The sequence below is a fragment of the Coprinopsis cinerea genome (assembly GCF_000182895.1).
Source record: "Coprinopsis cinerea okayama7#130 chromosome 5 map unlocalized cont3.5, whole genome shotgun sequence".
Taxonomy (NCBI): domain Eukaryota; kingdom Fungi; phylum Basidiomycota; class Agaricomycetes; order Agaricales; family Psathyrellaceae; genus Coprinopsis; species Coprinopsis cinerea.
In genome coordinates this window covers 2,380,383-2,400,519 of record NW_003307540.1, presented here as the reverse complement: position 1 = coordinate 2,400,519, position 20,137 = coordinate 2,380,383, and the positions used below count along the sequence as shown (strand labels likewise).

At 51.9% G+C, this 20,137-nt stretch overlaps 5 protein-coding genes across 5 annotated transcripts; 3 read left to right on the top strand and 2 right to left on the bottom strand.

Moving 5' to 3' along the window:
• The first annotated feature begins 79 nt into the window (after positions 1-79).
• CC1G_01415 (cleft lip and palate associated transmembrane protein) lies at positions 80-3,261 on the top strand. Its single transcript, XM_001837451.2, has 19 exons — positions 80-212; positions 271-304; positions 354-679; positions 755-869; positions 936-1,036; positions 1,088-1,117; positions 1,176-1,248; positions 1,302-1,623; positions 1,686-1,760; positions 1,846-1,849; positions 1,927-2,046; positions 2,102-2,177; positions 2,245-2,284; positions 2,339-2,489; positions 2,543-2,584; positions 2,661-2,731; positions 2,787-2,831; positions 2,889-2,922; positions 2,983-3,261. Exons 1-19 carry the CDS (start codon positions 120-122, stop codon positions 3,085-3,087), a joined length of 1,857 nt encoding a protein of 618 aa, XP_001837503.2. The 5' UTR covers positions 80-119; the 3' UTR covers positions 3,088-3,261.
• Positions 3,262-3,391: 130 nt separating this feature from the next.
• CC1G_14686 (hypothetical protein) lies at positions 3,392-6,300 on the top strand (the record flags this gene model as incomplete). Its single annotated transcript, XM_002911211.1, has 5 exons — positions 3,392-3,568; positions 3,630-3,872; positions 4,001-5,177; positions 5,203-5,535; positions 5,600-6,300. The coding sequence occupies exons 1-5, from the start codon at positions 3,416-3,418 to the stop codon at positions 6,298-6,300; spliced, it is 2,607 nt and encodes an 868-aa protein (XP_002911257.1). The 5' UTR covers positions 3,392-3,415.
• An 896-nt stretch (positions 6,301-7,196) lies between these two features.
• On the bottom strand, positions 7,197-11,418 carry CC1G_01412 (nuclear protein; the record flags this gene model as incomplete). The annotated part of the gene is made up of 11 exons (XM_001837448.2): positions 7,197-8,010; positions 8,077-8,230; positions 8,524-8,697; positions 8,752-8,887; positions 8,940-9,755; positions 9,798-9,886; positions 9,940-10,017; positions 10,077-10,173; positions 10,303-10,484; positions 10,715-10,886; positions 10,942-11,418. The coding sequence occupies 11 exons, from the start codon at positions 11,416-11,418 to the stop codon at positions 7,197-7,199; spliced, it is 3,189 nt and encodes a 1,062-aa protein (XP_001837500.2).
• Positions 11,419-11,777: 359 nt separating this feature from the next.
• CC1G_01411 (hypothetical protein) lies at positions 11,778-14,381 on the top strand (the record flags this gene model as incomplete). Its single annotated transcript, XM_001837447.2, has 8 exons — positions 11,778-11,895; positions 11,950-12,141; positions 12,208-12,323; positions 12,378-12,404; positions 12,574-12,844; positions 12,904-13,037; positions 13,093-13,764; positions 13,821-14,381. The coding sequence occupies 8 exons, from the start codon at positions 11,778-11,780 to the stop codon at positions 14,310-14,312; spliced, it is 2,022 nt and encodes a 673-aa protein (XP_001837499.2). The 3' UTR covers positions 14,313-14,381.
• Positions 14,382-15,079: 698 nt separating this feature from the next.
• Positions 15,080-18,049, bottom strand: CC1G_01410 (hypothetical protein; the record flags this gene model as incomplete). Its single annotated transcript, XM_001837446.2, has 4 exons — positions 15,080-15,682; positions 15,737-15,898; positions 15,953-17,383; positions 17,438-18,049. 4 exons carry the CDS (start codon positions 18,047-18,049, stop codon positions 15,080-15,082), a joined length of 2,808 nt encoding a protein of 935 aa, XP_001837498.2.
• Positions 18,050-20,137: the final 2,088 nt, after the last annotated feature.

Below are 20,137 nucleotides of genomic sequence, written 5' to 3'. Positions count from 1 at the left end.
TGTCACGCGGCTCTGAGCGCTGAGCACCAGCGCCCCCAGATTGTGCAATATTGTGCCTTCTCCCCCACATTCACTGCTACGACGAGCGGCTCTGATACCGACAACACACGGTATCGAGAATGTCGACAAACAACGGTGCTCGCCCTGCACCAGCGGCGAACCCTGCTGAGCAAGAACCTTCCACATTCCGCACGGTCCTTAGGCTCGCTCAGGTGAGCATAACAAGTTGTCTGCAGGTAGGAATCTGGGAAGATACTGACTGTGCTCTAGCAATGTGCTATGATCTATTTTGCCACGCAACTAGGTGAGCAATGGTGGATGCTCGGTCGCGCATATTCTGACCAGGCACAAAGCCCAGCAATACTTGTTCCCGAAGGCTCCAGTCACTGGGACGACGCCAGGGTCACCTGAAGTCGGGAAACCAACAGGTACTGCAGGAGCTCCAGGAGTAAAGACGACTCCTCCGCAAGCCGTGAACCCATGGCTCCTACCTCCACAGGAAGCCCGCCTCGCCTGGCCAATTGGACAACCGCTCGACATTCACGTCTATCTCTCCACGACCCCGGATGGCGACGTCTTTGGGACCCGGGAAAACCTCCCTCACTTCACTTGGGACAACATTCAATTCGGAGACTGGACAGACAGTCGGACCGTAGAATATGATGTTACATTCCCAAAAGTGCGTCATTTTCATTCGCAGGTTGAAATGCGGTTTTGGCTTACCCGTGTGCGTGTGTGTGCTCAATTGGCATAGAGTGTGCTCAACAATGGAACCCTGTGGGCCGATATCTTTGTGACCAAAGATGGATCCAGTCCCAACCCCGCTAAGCGAAACTTCGACCCCAGGAATGTCCACCACATTCGTAAATGTGAGTGACGACCGGGAACTGAACATTCTCTTGGGTACACAGTCAAGAACCTGACATTTCACCCAGTGCTCACGCCGTATTTCCCAAAACCGAAAGTTCGAAGGGAGAAGAGTCTGCTGTCTGCCAAGGAGGAAGTTGAAGAGGAAGAGACTACCTTTGTTGATGAAGTGAGTGCTTGTCCACGCGCCGGTTTTCTGAGATTCTCATTTTTGCTTTAGCCTGATGTTTATGTCCCCCACTGGCACAAGGTGAGTCCCCGACAATGGGCAAAACGCGCATTTGTTTGCGTGACTGACTCCCTCTTAGAATGTCACCCTAGCTTTGATTTCGGAGGCGTCGGTAGTACCTTACCAGAAACTCCCTCCTCCAGTTCGCGAACGTAAGCGACCGATTCCACCCCTATTTTGCCACGCTATCTAAGGGGTACTGCAGATGTCCATCTTGTCCGAGGCCAGCGAGATGAAACGGGAACCAAAGGCTACTATTACCCTATCGTCTTCCCGAATGAATTCTGGCACTTGCGAGAACATTACATTGAATTGAACAGCACGACAACGTCGCTCCCTGTCCAATTCACTTTCCAGCCAATGTCCTTCCTCAAGTTCCAAATGTTTGCTTCCATGACTCACGGATTCAATGAAGCCGCCAAGAACGGTGGAGGGACGTCTGAAATTGACGAACTGAAGCGCATGCTGCTGGAGACTAATCCTTGGTTCTTGGGCCTAACCGGACTGGTTAGCATTCTTCACGTCGTGTAAGTCCTCATTGAAGTCTGTTCGTTACTGTTATCCAAGCTCACGCCTTCCTCCCTTCCAGATTCGAGATGCTGGCGTTCAAATCGGATGTGACCCACTGGCGTCAAAAGAAGGAGATGGTCGGTGTTTCCGTCAGGTGAGTCCGGCAAGCGCTGTTGTCACATTGATTCCGTTCTCAATGTAGAAAAACCGGTACCACTTTACGTTCCGAATTCTCAAAGAACGGTGCGTGCGGCTTTTCCCCATCACCTTGAGGTCGGGATGTGTCATGCTCATCGCGCTTGTGACCGCCCTTCTTTTAGATCATCACCAACGTTTTTGTCCAAATCGTCGTTCTGTTGTATCTCATCGATAACAATGAGAACACGAGTTGGATGATCCTTATGGGATCTGGGGTTGGGGTGGTCATTGAGGCATGGAAGGTGAATTGCTGTTTGTCCGGTATCCTCATTGTTTTCTTACCTTGTCTGTATATAGATTACGAAGGCCGTCGATATCAGCGTGGTTCCCGCAGGCCCTGGCGCCCTGTTTCCCTATCGGCTTGACATCAAAGGTATTGCCGTTTTCTCCGTACCCCAAACCTTCTTCCGTCGAACTAAAGCTCCCGCCTTTCCACATAGACAAACACGTCCTGAGTGAAGATGAAAAGAAGACACAGGAGTAGGAGTTCTATTGCCTCGTGCACAGTGTCGCCAGCTGACCCTTGCCTACCAGATACGACCGGCTTGCATTCCGCTATGTCTCATACGTCGCAATCCCCACCCTCATCGGCTACACGATCTATTCCCTTCTGTATGAGAAGCACAAGGGATGGTACAGTTTCGTCATCTCGACGCTCACGTCCTACGTCTACATGTTCGGATTTGTGAGTCCTCTTTGTGATTCCAGAAAACGTTAGCGCTGACTGCCAGATCTTAGGCCCAGCTCGTCCCACAGCTGATCATCAACTATAAACTGAAGGTGCGTCATTTGTGTCAAGGGTGATGTGCCCCACTACGTCGCAACAGACACACTGATATTATCCCGGAAAAAATAGAGTGTGGCACACATGCCTATGAAAGCGATGATATACAAGACTCTGTCAACCGTCGTGGATGACCTCTTTGCGTAAGGGACTTGGCTTCTTCGGGCAATCCATGTGATCTGACCTTCGATGGTGCAGGTTCTGTATCAAGATGCCATTCCTACACCGACTGGCTTGTTTCCGGTAAAATTCTCTCTCCGGTGACTTTATCGTGGGCCAGATCACTGATTTTTACCCTAGGGACGACGTTGTCTTTCTCATCTTCCTTTACCAGGTACGCGGCCCTTGGGAAAGAGTTAATTAATTTCATCGAGGCTGACTGTTTCCCTCGCAGCGATGGATATACCGAATTGACCCTAAACGAGTCAATGAATACGGACAAGTGATGGCTGAGGACGTAGATGCTGCGGAGCAGATAGAGTCGAAGAAGACACAGTAAACAAGCTATGATAAGACACAGGCTTTTGCTGTGTTCGTATTCCTCGGGGAAATGGGAAGAAAAGGGAACTCCGCCTTTCATACCTGGTTTCGCGGGGTGCTTGGTCAACCGTTTTCCGAGTGATATCGGTGTATTTACTGTAGTAGTCACTTGGGATATATAGTCGCTATCAAACTTGTGGCTGAAGTCATAAATGGGTGACGAGTTTTCGCGCTAAGGTCCGGACAGCCGAATCGGAACGCCCTCCGCTCAGGTCGAACTCTTCCCTCAACACCCAACTCGTCCAAACCCGCCCCTCCCCACCGCCGCCCACAACGTCGACGAACCAATGCCCGTCGCTGTTGCTGGCAACAATGGCATTACATATGCCTGTCGTTGCTTGAACGTTCGCATTCGCACCACCACCACAGAAACGGCGCCACCGGAGTCCGTTGACGACCCCGCCTACGCCCAGGTCTACGTTGGAGAGGGGATCGAAATTGTATGTTCTCCAGGGCAACTCCATGGAAATGAATGCTCATGGTCGTCGCAATAACCGTTAGAAACACCCTCAACTCACCCTCCGAAGTCGAAAGCGCGTCGCTACAGTTGCAGAAGGCAATCGATATTCACGATTTACGACGCTCAAATGCCTGTTGTGCAACATCCCAGTCTATCGCATTTTCCAGATCGTTCCGGCCGACGTCGAAGGAAAAGATGGACCGATTCTGCCAGCTGAAGACTATGTCGAAAAGGAGGTCATGAAGAGTCCTAACGGATGGGTGCAAGTCAACAAAGACCTTTTGGTACGTCTATGAGCATATCTCAGGCTTCTTATCAAAGGGAAATCGCTTCTATTCTACGAGTTCTGGTCCATTTGAGGTCTTTTTCGACTGATTACATGGTTTATTGACGCATTGTTCGTGCTGTACAGACTGGGGATGCCATTCCTCAAGCAGAGACCGACGCAGCCTTTTCCTCGTTATTCAGCCTAGTGGTCCCGCCTCTACCCCCGACACCACCGGCTCCAGCAAGTCGAAACCGCAGCTTATCGCCACGGTCCCGTTCTCCTTCCCCAGCCCCAGCGGAACCGCCGAGCTACTTCGCCCATGTCAAGAAGGTTTTGCCACCTCCGCCGTTCACACCTTCTCACCCAGCCTTCCTGCATCTAGCCCAGTTAGCGGAGCAGGATTCCCAACTCCGCCGACGAGCAGCAGAAGAATATGTAGCGGAAATTATTCGACGCAAGACGGTCGAAATTGAACAAGGTGATGCTACTATTCGGAAACAAGTTGAGGCAGTTTGGCGCAGGTATCGCGAGAGCATGAAGGATGTTCATGACGAGGTTCCCCATCTACCCCGCGTCGCAAGGCGATCCTCGCGATCCAGGGAAAGGAGGCCGGGCAGGTCGGTTAGTCCAACCCATGGTAGCCTCGTCATTCGGGACTTTGTTCCCGTATCTGTTCCTGCAAGGCTGGCAACTTCCCCACCTCCACGAACATCAGCTCTCTCGGCTTCGTTGGTAACGTCGACATTCCATCATCCAAGAGCTCAACGGGATACGTCATTGCCCCGAAGGTCGGGCTCCCCAGGAACAGAGTCGCCCAAGGCGTCGTCCACGGACTCGTCGACCCTGGTTCAAGAACCTACAACAGACGGCAGCATCAACGTACTCCAATTCCGTCGTAATATAAACGATGATATCAACACCCAGGCAAGCTATCGCTACTTCGTCAATTTGGAAGAAGACATGGCCCGTGCCAAAAAGCAACGAGAGGAAGCTGCCCGCCAGGCAGAAGCGAGCAAACCGAGACAGGAATCTGGTGCAACCCAGTCCACATCAGCCGCTGGAACCTCATCTGCCACTCAAGAGAACCCAACGTCTTCGTCCAATGCTCCTGCCCAGGCCACCACATCTACTGACGAGAAAGCAGCGGATTCCGATCCTCCGCGAGGCAGACAAGGCAAAGGCAAACGTAAAGTCACGTTCGATGTTGAGCCGGATGTACATACCATCCGAAAGGAAGCGGAGACGGAGGAAGAAGATCTTGAGACGGAAGAACAGGATGATGCCCAAGGCGAGTCTAGTCTATTTTTGGACTTGGCAGCAGGTGTCTAACGTTTCATCTATTTCAGAAATGTTATTTGGACCCATGGAAGACATGGAAGGAGATGACAAGAGACCACAGCAGCCGGCCCCCGCACTGCCTCTGCTCGAGCAGCCCACCAATTCGAGGCCTGCCCGACTAAGCAAAGCCCGTCCACAGGTAATGCCCGAGGAACTGGCCAGTCTCCGCCCTTCCTCCCTCCCCGCTCCATCGCACATACGTCCTATTCGGAGTCCGCCCGGCGTTGATTCATCTTCAACAAGAGGCTTGATGTTATCACTGCCTCACCAGTCGAACCCGCTTGCGGGTCGCCGTCCTCCTCGGATGAACGGGTCCAAGGCCACTCTTTCACCTCCCAAAGGTATGGCCAATACACCTCAGATGCAGTTTCACCCGATTGAGAATATCATGACTTTTTACTTTAGATGCAGCCAATCAGCGAGGTGCCTGGAGCGCGGATGGCAGGCATTGGCAAAGCTTCACTCGTGGGCATACCGTTGAACCAACAAGCATACCGGAAGAGAACGAAACAGAGACCGGAGACACAACGGAAGCCGGAATCGATGTTTCAACTAGTTCCAGAAAGCCTGCGTCATCTGCGACTAGCATCAAGGGGAAGACCAATGGTCAAGGCTCTGTTCCAGAACGAGGTGGGCACAACCACCTGCGAAATTTTGACGACTCTGACGTATTGTATAAAGATTTCTTTGACTCTCACCATTATGTCGGTGTGCCAGGTTCTGCCCCCATCCAAATCCACATGAAGACAACGACGAAACCGCCGCTCAGCCTCGCATCCTACCAGCCCCAGTCAGCCATCGCACAACAGCACCAGGAAGAACAAGAAGCCACCCCAACGGCCAACGGGAAGCAAAATACATCATCCACTGCCATTCGCAAAGCCGTCTACGCTGAGCGAGATCGCGAGCGGTCCATGGATCCTGGTCTAATGGATTTCAGGACATACGAGGAAGAAGAAGATACTACCAGCAGTGACGAAGATGAGGAAGATGCACGGATTGAGGCCTATCTATCCACGACTCGGGGCCGCAGGCGCGCTTTGAAGATCTTGCAGGCCAGGAGCGTGCTTCCCGATTCTGGCATGTGGAGAAGTTTGGCATCGTAAGGGAGATCCCTGATCCCTTCTGGCCTATCTGCTTGTTTGTGCATCAAGTTGACGGTGATAACCCCGCTCTCCCTTCCACCGTCGTTCTGTCTCACTTTGGTTTTGTGTGGTCTCGATCGTATTTATTTCAATCAACTCCTCTGCTTCAGACGGCCAACTATTGCCTATCTTTCATATCATTCGTTGTTTTTTTATTCGCGTGCTTGTTGTGCTTCTACCATGTTATCCCATCCAACAAACCCGGTGACCCTTTCAACAGCTTCCCCGTAATGCATCCCGCATTTGTAGTATTTGATCCACCCGCATAACATTTTTTGATATAGCATATTTATATGTCAATTCCTTTCGTTTCCAACCTTTTTGTAACAAACGCAGTGTTCCATATATCTGTTCCGATAGCAAGCTTACCCTGTTGCATCCCTAGCTTACTATGTACTTTTAATAGCCCGTCCCATCCACTTGTAATCCATAGTTGGACATTTCGACCTGTGAAATTATCGTGACTTTGCAATCCCGCGCCCTCGCACCTCTTCCTCAGAAAAAAAATCGATTAGCGTTTCCAGAAAGCTGGCAGAGCAAGCTACATAACGCATGTAGTACTACATGAAAGAGAGAACATGACTACAAGAAACACGCTGAAAAACCCTACGTACAAATAGTTTAACACGATTAAATGGAGACTCGGAACAAGGCGGCAGAGGTGGGGAGTAAGTAGTAGTCAGAAAGAAAGCAAGTCTATGACACAGGAAACGGTGAGTAGAACTATAGGTATTTAAAGCAAAGCAAGTGCACGTTGTCCCTAAAACACATGATAACGAAAGGAAGTACGAAAGGAGCGATATGGTGAAAGCAGCACGATAAAAAAAGAATAGAGAAGCATGCCCGAGATGGAAAACCTAGCCGGTATCACCGTCCTTCGTCGGTGGAGTCGACTCTGTCGGAGAGGTCGCTTTGTCCTTGTTCTCTGTTGGCGTTGGCTGCTTCCCCAACGCAAGAGAGAGACCGGTAGGCCCGAGTTTCACCTTGATCTTCTTGAGAGGATCGTCGCCTGGTTTACCACGATTGGCTCCCACAGCAACCTGACCGCTGTCTTTCGAGCCTGGACCAGCGTCGAGCTTTTTGGACTTGCGTAACCGCTCCAAAAGTTCGTCTTCGTCCTCATTTCGCCGTCGCTTCTCTCCCAGTCGTAGAGGCGCGAGCGTGTTTCTCCCAGACGGTGGTGCTGGAGATTGACTCCGCGGCCCGGACTTTAGAGACTCGAAGAACTGGCTGTCGTCGTCGTCGTCCTCTTCTGCTTGCGATGGCTTGGGCTCTTGTTTCTTGGGTAGAGAAGCAGCGGAAAGGTGTGGTGTGGGAGGAATCGCCACCTCAGTCGGCGTATCGTCCTTGCTCTCACCTTCCTGCGACTCCTCGTCATCGTCGTCGTAGTCCAAGAGAGACCCAAGACCAGGCGATCGTAGCTGCGGTGGTTTTAGAGGACCAGGCTTGCCAACACTTCCCGCCGTTCCAGCAGAAATCCCAGGTCTCCGTTTCCGTTTGATGCCACTGATTGGCACCGAGGAAAGAAGTGTGTTCGGTTTTTGCTGCTGCCATTGCAAGTTGACGGAAATGACATTCGCGTCGTCGTCATCGTCGGCGTTGAAGTAGTCTTCTTCCTCAGCATCCAGCATCCCACGACTTGGCCCTGCCCATGCTCGAGGATCGACGGTTCTACAAATAGAAAGATGCTCAAGATCAGACGAGTTCTTGAGATTCCGGAAAGGCCGAAAACAGTACCTTTCGGATGGCCCTCCTTGCGAAGGAGGTGGCGGAGGCTCGCAATTGATTTCGTACCGCTGGATGAACAGCTCAAAGCGTTGGCTTCCGAGCGGCGTTTTAGCCAATTGGCGGATCTCGGCTTCATGATGGATCATGCAGAATTTAATAAGGTCTTTAATGTTATCCTAAACGTACATGGAAGATTAGCATTGCCGGACGGTTAGACGATGGAGGCTACTCACACGTCGCATGGATTCGAAGAATTCATGACATGAACAGCTCAATAAATTATCGCGACGTGATTCTTGAAGCGTGAGGTCGAGTATGGGTTTAAAGACGTCGAGTTTACACATGTGGTTGAACGTGGTCGGATTGTTGGTTTTGAGGAGGAGGCGAAAGATACGAAATGCAGCTAGGAACATATTCACTAAGGGCAAACCAAGCGCAATGATCGAGGGAACGTACCATGGCGGAGATGCTTGTCTTTCGCTTTAAGGAGACTGGCCACACGTGATAGGATGTTGGTAGAAATGACGAAGAGGTGGCTTTGGAATTGGTGTTGAGCCACGAATAGATGTAGGAGGTCGGCTAAGTAGGTAAATCTCGTTGCCTCTTCCCGGAAGAGGGGCAGTAAAGGGCCTAACAAACACAACGTTGGCATCAGCTCCCCAAAGGATAGTACAGGCACCATACCTTGAACGTTCTTCCACTCGGTGAGGTTGAGGAGAGGTCTAAATAGCGTATGGACGCAGTTTTTGTAGAAGTAGTCGATGAATCGTTCTCCGACATCGCCATCTTTGCGCAGAGAAGGTCTAGGCGGTCCCGCGGCCTAAAATACTGTGTTAACATTGAAACAGCAGGAGAAGAAATCAAATGCGTACCTCGCCGCCCGCAGGGTGTTCATTGAAAGGGGGCACCTCAAGCCATGCTTTCAAGGCATCTCCAACCTGACTTTGAATAGCCAAATCCCGACTAGTCGCCATCATCTTGCACAGCAGTTCGAGCAACGATTCCGCCTTGTCTGCGCCCTTCTTTCCAGCCGCCCGCTCCGTCAGTATCGCGTCCACATGGCGCATGCAATGGTTCCGGACCCCGTTAAGATCATGATCCAACAATGTCGATAGAACCTCGCCGGCAGCGCTGATCATGGACTTGTTTGCCTCTTCTTTTTCCGACAGCGAGAGAGCCCACTGGACCGCAAACAGAATCCCCCGCTCGACCAACGTCCGGAACAACGCCATCCGTGCAGGTAGCTGGACACTCTTGCCCATCATGCAGAGTTGTTGGATGAGGATGATGACTTCTCTCCGAAGATTGATCTCAGCCTCGGACATGTTGTCAGGGGGAGACCACGAGTAGTGGGTTTGGTAGTACTGCCGAGTTGCGGCGTTCGAAAAGGCCCGCTCCTCCGGTTTAGGATCGACGTCCATCTGGTCATCGTGTGAGCCGTTCAGGCTAATTATGATTTGGTTCGGAGGAAGGTGTCCTTGCTGCTGAGCACCTGGACATGACTGAGCAGATTTCTTGGAGTTCGAGACCAAGGTGCCATCAATAAATAGGCTGACAACATCTGAAAGGAAGTCGGGATCCTGCTGTACGTGCTGGATAATATCGATCTGGTTGAAGATTATGCAAGAGTTGAGAACGTTGAAGGTAGAGTCGTCAAGGGCACGGGCGAGGACGACGTCTTTGAGGAACTGTAACCGATAGGTATGGTGGATTTTGCGTTGAATACTGACATCGCGGATAGGGATGGGTTGATGGAAGTGTGACTGCTGATTGAGAAATTCCCGATAGTTGGCTTTGTGGTCCGGAAAATCAGGGTCGTCTGTTACGACGGGTCAGTACCATAAGAGACTGCATAAAAGGACATGTGCACACATTCGAGCATGCCCACTACACCAAAGAAGAGATCGTCGTCGAGAATGTGTTCGTACATGCTGTGATCGTTGAGCATAACTATGAAGGCGCTACGGTTAGCTTCAATTCCTGATCACTCGTTACGCGTTGGCACGAACGGATTGTTTGCATCAAGCTGCAAAGAGCATGTAAATTCTCCAGGTCTTCGAGATCCTCGGCGGTGGTGTGTACTTCAATCAACTGTTTGATGTAATCCTGGGTATGGGAATGAGTATCCAGCTAGGTGACGGCTTGAAAAATAGGTTGGGAGTGTGCAAGCAGGCCCTGGGCAGGACAAAAGCTGTATAGAATTGGGACGGTGGTAAGGGAGGAGTGATTACTAACTTCGTGGACGATGTGCTCGCATATCCGCTCCCTCATTTGCTGTGGCCGAGCGAGGTTCTTGATAGCCCTTTCTATTTCGCCAATGATGCCTATGCGTGGCTGCGGGAGTGCGCCAGATTGATATATGCTTGCAGCCGTGACCGACAGTTCTGAGCCTATAAGTGGAGAGGAAGAGATGTTGTCTGGTTTTTCAACCAAGATCAGTCATATTCCAACAAGTGTCAAAGAAAGGTATGCACCTGTGTTGTTCATATGACGTTGGACCTCTAATATGAAATTCCACACTTCCGAACATCCTTCAGGGTCCTGGAAACTGAGAGCATAATCGACACCATCCGGCTCGGTCCACACGATGAGCGTTTCTAATTTCATGTCATAAAGGACGCTCTCAGAGATATAATAATTGATGTACCTTGCTGTCGCTGGTAAACGTCGTTCGAGCGAATGGTGGTGGAGAGAACGACATCGTTGTAGTTCTTCTCCGAACGAGCGATAAGCAGAGCTTCACTTGTGTCTTCAGAGAACTGTCCAAAGCAGAACGCGGTTCCTTGATCTTCCCAGCGTGACCCAACGAGTTCGTAAACCTGCGATATTGTGCCCATGAGCCAACAAAGCTTCTCCTACGGTCGATTTGCGCACCTTGACCCGCTTGAGTTCACAATCCGCATCCGGCATCCATTCTTGAACGTCCTCAACCACCACTCCGTTTGTAGCGATCATAGCGTCCGTATTATGCTCCAGCAACTCCATTTGCGAGGCCACATGGTCGAGAGACGCAGCTTCGCCACCCTCCTTGATGTGCTCCTGCATCGCTGGCTGTGGACCAATCTCCGGCTCGTCTTTGTCCTCCTGAGCTGCCACACGAATACCCTCTGCATCCTCTGGCGATACCGTGCCCGAACCACAGATTGCTACCTCATCGGCTGATGGCATTGTCGACGTTTGAAGCTCGCCATTGGTAGGATTGGTGGAAATCGTGTCGGTCGTCGGGGTTCGTGATGGGGTTGAGTCACCAACGTTCAGGGCTGAGGTAGCAGCGAATTGTTGGTCGTGTGTGTCGTCATTGGTTCGTTGGAGGTCGAAAGGGATGGGCTGGCCGTCGGCTACACTGTTCATAGCCAACAGCTGACGGGGAATTTAAGACGAGATCAGCGTAGAAAAATGAACTCAACACTGATCGTGGGTACTTTGGTGGTTGTGAATGGATTAACCCCGGCCCGGCGCTGGTGTCGACGTCCTCCAGAACAAAGAAATAAACTAAAAAAGAGCCCTGAAATGTGGCAGAAAATGGATGGAACACGCTAGGCACACGAGTTGGACGTGCTCAATGTCAAAATCCGTGAGTTCACTCAGTCCTCGCTTCGTGACCATTGCCATCACCCTGACTAAGCGGCGGACTTCGGAAAATACGACCTGTGACGCCAACGCGATGTCTACCGTTCAACACCACAGTCACAAGGTTTCTTCCTCAAACCATGGAGTCAAGGTCAACGGTCCTCACTGTCGCCGCCGTCGTCGCGACCGGCGTTCTTGCCTATGCAGTCTACTTTGACTACAAGCGCAGGAATGACCCAGACTTCCGCAAGAAACTCAGTGAGTTGGCACATTTCGTGTTCGAAATTTTCAGACAGCTCATATTCGTGGCAGAAAAAGAGAAGAAGCGCGTCAACAAGTCGCTGGCTGCATCGCAGCAGGCTGAAGCAGCGGCGTCTGCTGTCTCGCCTGCGATGCTGAGGGAGGCGCTTGAGGCTCTCAGGAGCGAGCCGCCTGTTCCGTTGGAAGACCGGGAGAATTATTTCATGGCGCAAGTCAGCATGGGTGAACAGCTGGCTACCCAGGGTCCGTAAACATGTATTATCCCCTGGTCTATGTGTTGCTTACCTGACGTGTCGTGTCGTCGTTCAGGTCCCACTTTCCATCTGCCAGCAGCCATCGCTTTCTTCCGGGCGCTTAGGATCTATCCTGCACCTGCCGAGCTCATTGGTATTTATGAAAAGACTGTCCCGGCTCCTGTCTTCAAGGTACGTCCTGCCTCCCGTTCCCTGTCTCCTGTCTTTCTAACTTGCTTCCCGTAGCTTGTTCTGGAGATGACCAATATGGACGTAAGTTCACCTCCTTCGCCTCCCGTGCGCCCCACCCGGATTGTTGTGGAGGAGACTATCGACGAGGATGTGAATTCGAACCCATCGAGTCCATGGAAGAGCCCCAAAACCCCACCTTCAGAGGCCTCAGAGGCTTCGTCTCAGGAATGGGACAAGGTCACCGACGCAGACTCGCAGACCCAGTCATAGAACCAGCCAGCTCTTCACATCCTGTCCGTTAATCCTGGACCGATGGATGGATGGAAGGAACGCGGGGGGCTACCGCTTGCATGTAAAAAAGACACCCATTTTAATAATTTATACTCTAATCCTCCCTGCGCTTCGCTATCTATTGTTTCGCTTTGCATTCATTCATCTGTTGCAACACGTTCTAATACACACCTCTCCTCCCTTTGCGCGCACAATCGTCTCGTTTCAACAGGTCGTCGCCCGTGTCACTGGTACGTCGCCTTGAGGATCTGGACACGATTTGGCGATGGCTCAACAACCCTGTTTGCAGGATACTATGATGTCTTCCCGCCTAAATCGATGAATGTCTCTGTCGTCGACCAGCAAACCTCGACTGCTATGAAAGGGCCTCGTAAAGTCTTGGTTGTCAACCGTGATTTCGCCGCCGGTGAAACTATCTATAAGGTATACACATGTCCGACATCTACCGTCACGTAAGGATCCTAATACCTGTTATCAGGAACACCCCATCGTCGCCGTTCTCGACAGCGATCTACAAATTGCTGGAACCCACTGCACACACTGCTTCCGTGTCATCGAACCCGGCCTCTCCATCACCGACGAAAATGTCTCTAAAATCATGCCCTCCGCCTACTGCTCCAAATCCTGTCTCGTTGCTTCCAAGACTCGCGGTCATGCTCTCCTCTTCACTGACGAATCTCCTCTCCCTAAAGAACTCCTCGCCGGCCCCATGCCTGATATGCTCGACTCAGCCGGACGCCAAGCAGCCCAACAAAAGTTCTACGACTACCTCAAGTCGTCTAACCGAAACCTCCCACTCGTCGCTGCCAGGTTCATCGCTCGTCAAATCGTGGCCGAGACCAACAGACTCGCTAGTCTCGCTTCAGGAATTGGTGCCAAACCCTCGCCTTCCACTCCCGGATCTGGATCGGAAGAGAACGATTATGTCAACGCTGAGGACGGTGATTATCAGTTGGCTGACCATTTGGAGAGGTGGAGATTCATGGACGTGGTTCCTCCCGAGGGAGAGATGTCTTTAATCACCGACTTGCTGAAGCAGACGTTGCCGGGTTTGGATCAGTTTACTACGGAGGAACGGTATGCCATTTTGTCGGGAAAAATGGCCTACAACGCATTCGGTGTCTGCTTCAACGGTGGTCGTGATGATAGGGTACGCTTGCATATCTATACAGCCAAGTAGCAACATGCTAACAGCACCATCAACAGCCCGCCCCAGAGGTTCGCCCCGAGGAAGTCGAGAAGACCCGTACCCCCTACGGAACCTCTCGTCAAATCGGCAGCGCAGTCTACACCGTCTCGAGCTACCTCACCCATTCTTGCGACCCTTCCGCACGCGTCTCCTTCAGCTCCGGAACAACCGAACTCCACCTCGTCGCCAATCGCGACCTTAAAAAGGGCGACGTCGTTACCATCGCCTTCGTCGATGTCAACCAGCACCCTGACGAGTCCGTCGCGGAATGCAAACGCCGACGCCGCGTTGAGTTGGCCCGTGGCTGGAAATTTGCTTGTGGGTGCGATAGATGTGAGGCTGAGGCGCGTGAATTCCCGGCTTCTCAGCCTCAAGCTGAGGGTGCTGGCGCTCCTTCTGACCCTGAGGAAGTGGTTGGTGATCAATCAAAGGTCGAATCTTCCATGGAGAACTTTGAAGCCAACCCTCCCGCACCTATCTCTTTGAACGTCGTTCATGACGTCGAGTAAACCCCTCACTACAGTCCAGCTAGTCAAAATCTCTTTACTACGCACTCCTCTCTTACTATTGCCTGCCTAGCATTTAGAACAGCTATAGACATTCTAATGTTGACTCTAATACCATCTACATACTTACGATACTTCGCCGCGCTTTCTTGCCTTTCGATCACATCATAATCTTTGACTGAAACGATCCGACTGATTTTCGACAAGAAAGCACAAAACGAGTAACATTTGAGAACGGCAGGATAGCGAGATGAATTACGAGGGAACGGTACTCCTTTGGGCTTTGGGGGCATGGTAATACAAACAGTTGTAGAATAGTGGAAGTGCAGATGCGATAGAGCGGCTCAAACGCCGTGAACGTGGGCAAAGTAGTAAATAAACAACACAGGAAGAAAAGATCGAATGGGAAAGCAGCTATATGAAGAGTGGGACGAAACGTATGTAAGAATAAAGAACTATTGCGACACGAGGGGTTATAAGTCAATGGAGCAGACTAGGAGTGGAGAGAGAGGTGCGGTAATAAAACACTGTCCAGACAACATGAACGACGAAAGGTGGGAAGGAAAACAGATCACGGAGAAAATATGTTAAACATACGATATGCAAAGTCGAAGATGGAAAAGCAAATATTGTTAGTCGGTACATAGATATATTGCAGGTTGCAGGATGTATGCGGGCTTGCGAAAACTTGGATGCGTTGAAACGATGTTGCTGGTTGATGAGTTGACGAAATGGAGAAGGGAAAGCTATGACCACCACCTCCACCACGTTCAACCGGCTCTAGCAGCCTCTACGTTGACGGGTGGCGACAGTGTGCGATGACCAAAATGATGAGAATGCAATGCAGGTTCGTCTGAGCTTGAATGATGCTCGGGTATAGTAGGAGGGCTTGAGATTCCAAAAGGAGAGAAGTTCGTTGACGACGCTGAGTTGCCTAACGCCCCGGCCCCAGCGAGGGAGAATGAATACAAGCTGGAGAGACTGCCTCCATTGGTCCGTAAACCGAAGGAGTTAGGCGCGTTCGTCAACGATGTCTGACCGAATGAATGCATCGGTGGCGAAGTGAAGCGGGGTGGCGGTGATGTCAAGAAGCTGTTTCCAAAAGGGCCACCAGTATCTCGACGGGAGATGTGAGGCTGGGAGCCGTGTTCTTCTCCACCACGCGACTGGAAGGCGTCTGACTGGAACGTGAGGGATTGCATTGCCTGCTGGTGTTGGAACGAGTTGTTGTTACCACCGGCGCTGGTTGGCGTTCGCACACCAAGGGGATTCTTGCTGTATGAAAGTCGGATGCCACCACTCTTGACAAGGCCACCTAGGGTATGACCATACAGCTCGTTTAGAGCTCTGGTAGCGAAGTGAACGTCTTCAAACTATAAGGATAACGTCAGAGAAAGATCTTGCACTTGGCAGAACATTATGCCTACCTCGACGAAGCACATGGGGCCATTATTCTTCTGTCGGAAAACCAACCGCCTATAGCCTGGCTGGGCCATGAACAACTGGCGAATGGCATCCTCCAATTGATCGTTCGAGAAGCCGATGGAAGGAGACGGTGCGGGGAGGTTGCCAACATAGAGCGTATTGATCTAATGCGGAGGCTTAGTATGGTAACCCGAAGAAAGAGAAGCACTGCAACATACCGGTGGATTTTGGTCGATCGCACCCTTGGTGCCCTGGGAGCTAGCACCAGAAGCAGGCGACGGTAACTGCGGTGAGGTGGTACCATTCGCCGTGTCGAGGGCGAGGTCCTTCATAGCCTTGTTAAGGTCTTGCTCACTTCCGTTACTGCCGACAGAAGTGCCTCCCCCAATAACACCGGCCGAGTGAGCGCCTACAACGCTTGAAGCGCTGGACTCTGAGGTGCCTCGATGCTGACGACCAGTTTGTTCCAGAGCGGAGTCAGTCGGCGGGGAATAGTGAGAATCTCGTCGATCGTGAAGATCAGGGGGAGAGACGGAGCGCTGGGAAGACGACCGCGGTCTCGAGATACCGTTAGCAATGTTCGGAATCTTGTCCCAAGGTCCAACAACTTCGTCGTGTGCGCTGGGGGTGAACGAGTTGGAGAGCAAGGGGCTTGATCCAAGACCAGAACCACTCTGCATCGGAGCGAGCAGAGTACCCTCGTTGGCGATGCCATTCAAGCCCGAGTTCTGTCGCGACAGGGCTGGAGCATTGCCTGCTGGGACGGAATGGAAGGCGTCGAATGCAGTCGAATTGTTTGCGCGAAGACGAGCCTCCTTCTCCTTACGACGACGCTCCCTTTCCTCCTCTTCAGCACGTTCGCGCGGACCGCGGGTCGCCGATTGTCCAAGGGTCGACCCGGTGAACCCCATTGCGTTGTAAATGCTGTCTCGCTGATTCCTGCGATACTCTTCATCTTCACGATCCTTTCTCGGGTGAAACTCGGTGGACTGAGCAGACCCGATGCCGTTAGTGATGGCGTGGACGTCCTTCTGCAACTGGTCGCGGAATGTACCAAGGCGACCGAGGTCAATACCGCCAAGGGGAAGGTCGCGGGGAGGGAAGGTGTCGCCTGGTAGAGCAAACGATTCGTTGTTGTGATGTGTGGACAATGGTCCGTGCGCATTGTTCTGCATCGAGTTGGATGCATTGATGGGTCCGGGGGCAGCAGGCCCAGCAACGGGGCCAACACCACGTTTGGTGTGAAGGTTCTTCTTCGCCATCTCTGCTTTGAGAACCGCGCCCTTCTCGATGTCAACACGTCGCCCCTGAAGCACATCTCTCGCTTCCAAAGCAGCCTCACGTGACTTGAACTTCGCAAAGCCAATGATCTGCTTTCGAGGGGGAAGGTTGACGCCGACGAAGTGGTTCCCAGGCCCATCGTCTCCGACCACGGCAGGCCAAGACGACATGGTACCGTCGCGCCCATTATCGACCACGACGCCACCTTGGTTAACGGTCACAAGATTGTAAGGATCATTGGACCCATTATAGCCTGGGAATCCGCGAAGCGCATTGGCCCCATAGGCGGTGTATTCCTTGTTTGGAATCTTCAACGTGGCAGCTTCAAAGCCGGCAGAGAAGGTAAACATGTTCTGGAATTCCCGTTCCTGGAACGATCAGTCAGCGAATGTGTCACAAACGTAAGATGAGTCGATGCGTACCTGCATATCTTCGGGAAAGCCGACGACGAAGATGGTCGAAATTTCCTCCTGATTGGCGGTGTTGCCGGCGTTGGAGTTGCCTGCATCTCGGGAAGATTGGGTGTTGGACCCTTGCGACTGGTTCCCAGCGTTGTTCATTCCGACGGCCGGAAGATGGGGCCCATAGGGGGTTTGGGATGTCAACTGAACACCACCACCGAACTGATGGTTCGCGGTGAACTTGTGATGAGCCTGGTGCTGAGCATGACTGATGCTCGGCCTGCCTCCGTGGTGAGGGAGCATGGGACCGTTGGGGCTGAAGTTCTCGATGAAACCCTTGTGGCCGCCGAACTCGAAGCTGGGGTTAGCCTCAAACTGCTGCATGTGCGTTTGGATGGGCGAGGTTACCTGTGCGGGGAACACATCTGCTGAGGTGGGATAGAAATTGCTGGTATCGCGAAGAGAGGTAGCGCCGATGGCAGATGGATTGACTTGTGTGCGATTAGCGTTGGGGAAGGCGTTGAATGATGCACGGAAGTTGTTGGCGGTACCGAACCCGTTCAATCGTCCTGCGTGCTGCGGGGGCAGCTTGGTCGTCTCGTATTCATTAGGGTAGTCCGGTTGGATATGCATGTTATTTGCGTGACTGTATAGAGATGCTGCTGCTAGTTGATGAGTGTTGAATTGGGCGTCCTGGGAATGGAGTTGGTGGAGGCCGTGTTCAGAGGGAGATTCAGTGCGAGACATATGCTGGTGATGATGGGAATGCAGGGGAATAGAATATGCTACAGAAGATGAATTAGATGATGAGTCGGATGCTGGTTTGAACGACGATGGTCCGGTTTGCTCGGCGTCGCTCGAGGAATGACCAGGATCAGCGTCGGCTTGGGCGTCAAGCGAGTCGAGCAAGGACCTGTTGATAAAGTCCTCGTCCTGCTGGTGCAAAGGCTGGGTAGTCGCTGTTGAGGCCGCCAGTGTGGGCAACGGTTGTGGGGATAGAGATACAGAAAAAGTTGTTTCGCGGGGTAGGGAATATTTAGCACATCAACAACGGGCGAGCAGAGTGCCGACGATGTTGAGAGCAATAGTAGTAGTGATTGTGTTGCCTGTGTTGACGAAAGGAGCGGATGGCGGCCGGGAATGGGTGGAGCGCGTTGTAAATGGAGAAGGGACGACGCGTGAGACGTGACGATGGACTGGTCGCACTGGGCTTCGAACGACGAACAGCGGGTAAATAATATGCTTGATGTCGTGAGAGACGACGAGCTGGACGCCGGCGACTACGACGACAGGGAAAAAGACGTTGAGCGTCGGGGGTGCGATCGAGTGGGTATGTGATGAAGGAAGATGTGCGGACTCCAACTCGGGACCGCCGACTACAAATCTCTCGAATTTCCACCAACCCCCGGATCTTGTTTCCCACGCACAGACCAGCCCATTCATCGAATCAACATAACACTTTCCTTCTTAGGAAGTCATTTCAGACTCCGCCTGTTGTTTGTCTACCCGGGCACGTGCGGCCCGCTGCTCGTTCTTTTCATGGGTGCGTCGAAGAGCGTCGACGACAATGAGGGACGACTGAACGTTGTGTTGCATTGTTCCCCCTCCATTGTTGCAAGAAAAGCATATCGTCGCCCAGAATCAGCAAGAACAAATGGCGCTCGCCGCGTTGTTGAACCCCAAGAGACCCTCAAGTCCAGCAGAACAGCCGTATCCATCTTGATGATCATGAGGGAATTGCCTTTGAGGACTAAAGACGCTGAGGATCCGGGGCGGCGACGAGCAAACAGTGTGGACGGAGGACATGGTGAAGGTTAAGAAGAAAGGAATAACCGTGGCTGAGCCAGCGCATGTATGTAAAGAATGGCCATCGTGACGGAAGACAAAAAGCTGTTTGAGCTGTTTATTTATGCAATCATTAAATCATTTATTTCCACTGGAGCCGCGAATTAATCCAGCCGGGCCAAGCGCTAAGCTCGAATTGTCCCTCCGAGATACCCCCCCAGGCCCCTCAATTCCACCTCTCCGGTTGCAGAACAAGCCAAGGACCGTTTTCAATCACAAGCGCGTCAACTCTTTCTATTTCATCATCGATGCGTGAATATCCTATTACTGCACAGAATATTTATCCGACGTAAAGTCGTATAACGAAAATACAGGCCTTCACGATGTCCCCCTGGTAGAACAACCAGGCGCAGGGAGGACCACGGCTGGAGAGGAAGCGCAAAAGTCCACAGGAATGCCCGTCTTTTCCAGCTAAAGTTGAGATACTGCCTCAAGATGGGGTCGCAGGGAGGTCGGTGATAAACTGCGGTAAACACATCCACCAGCGTGGTGCATATCTTGCATCGATAAGGTCGAGGAGAATGGAAGACCAACACGAGGCAGATTTTCCGTTCATACGACCACCATTGCACCGCGTCATTCTAGCCAAGCGACGCGTTTTCTGTTTCTCCGTGTCTTCAATGCTGCTCACCCAATACAACTTCGCTTGTTACTTGTCGAGATTGGATGAGGTGGACGTGTGCGGGGTAAAAAAGCGAGTACGGTGTCCTGCGAGGAAAGGCTGTAAAATTCGACTTTAAATACGGTATACCGATCTGGCAAGAGCTATGTCATCGCTGATCGTAATCACCTGGATGGACTTTGCCTCGTTTTCGGAGCGAGTGTTAAAGAGAAAGATAAAGTGAGGGACAGAGTTGTTGCCGGAGAGGTCACAGT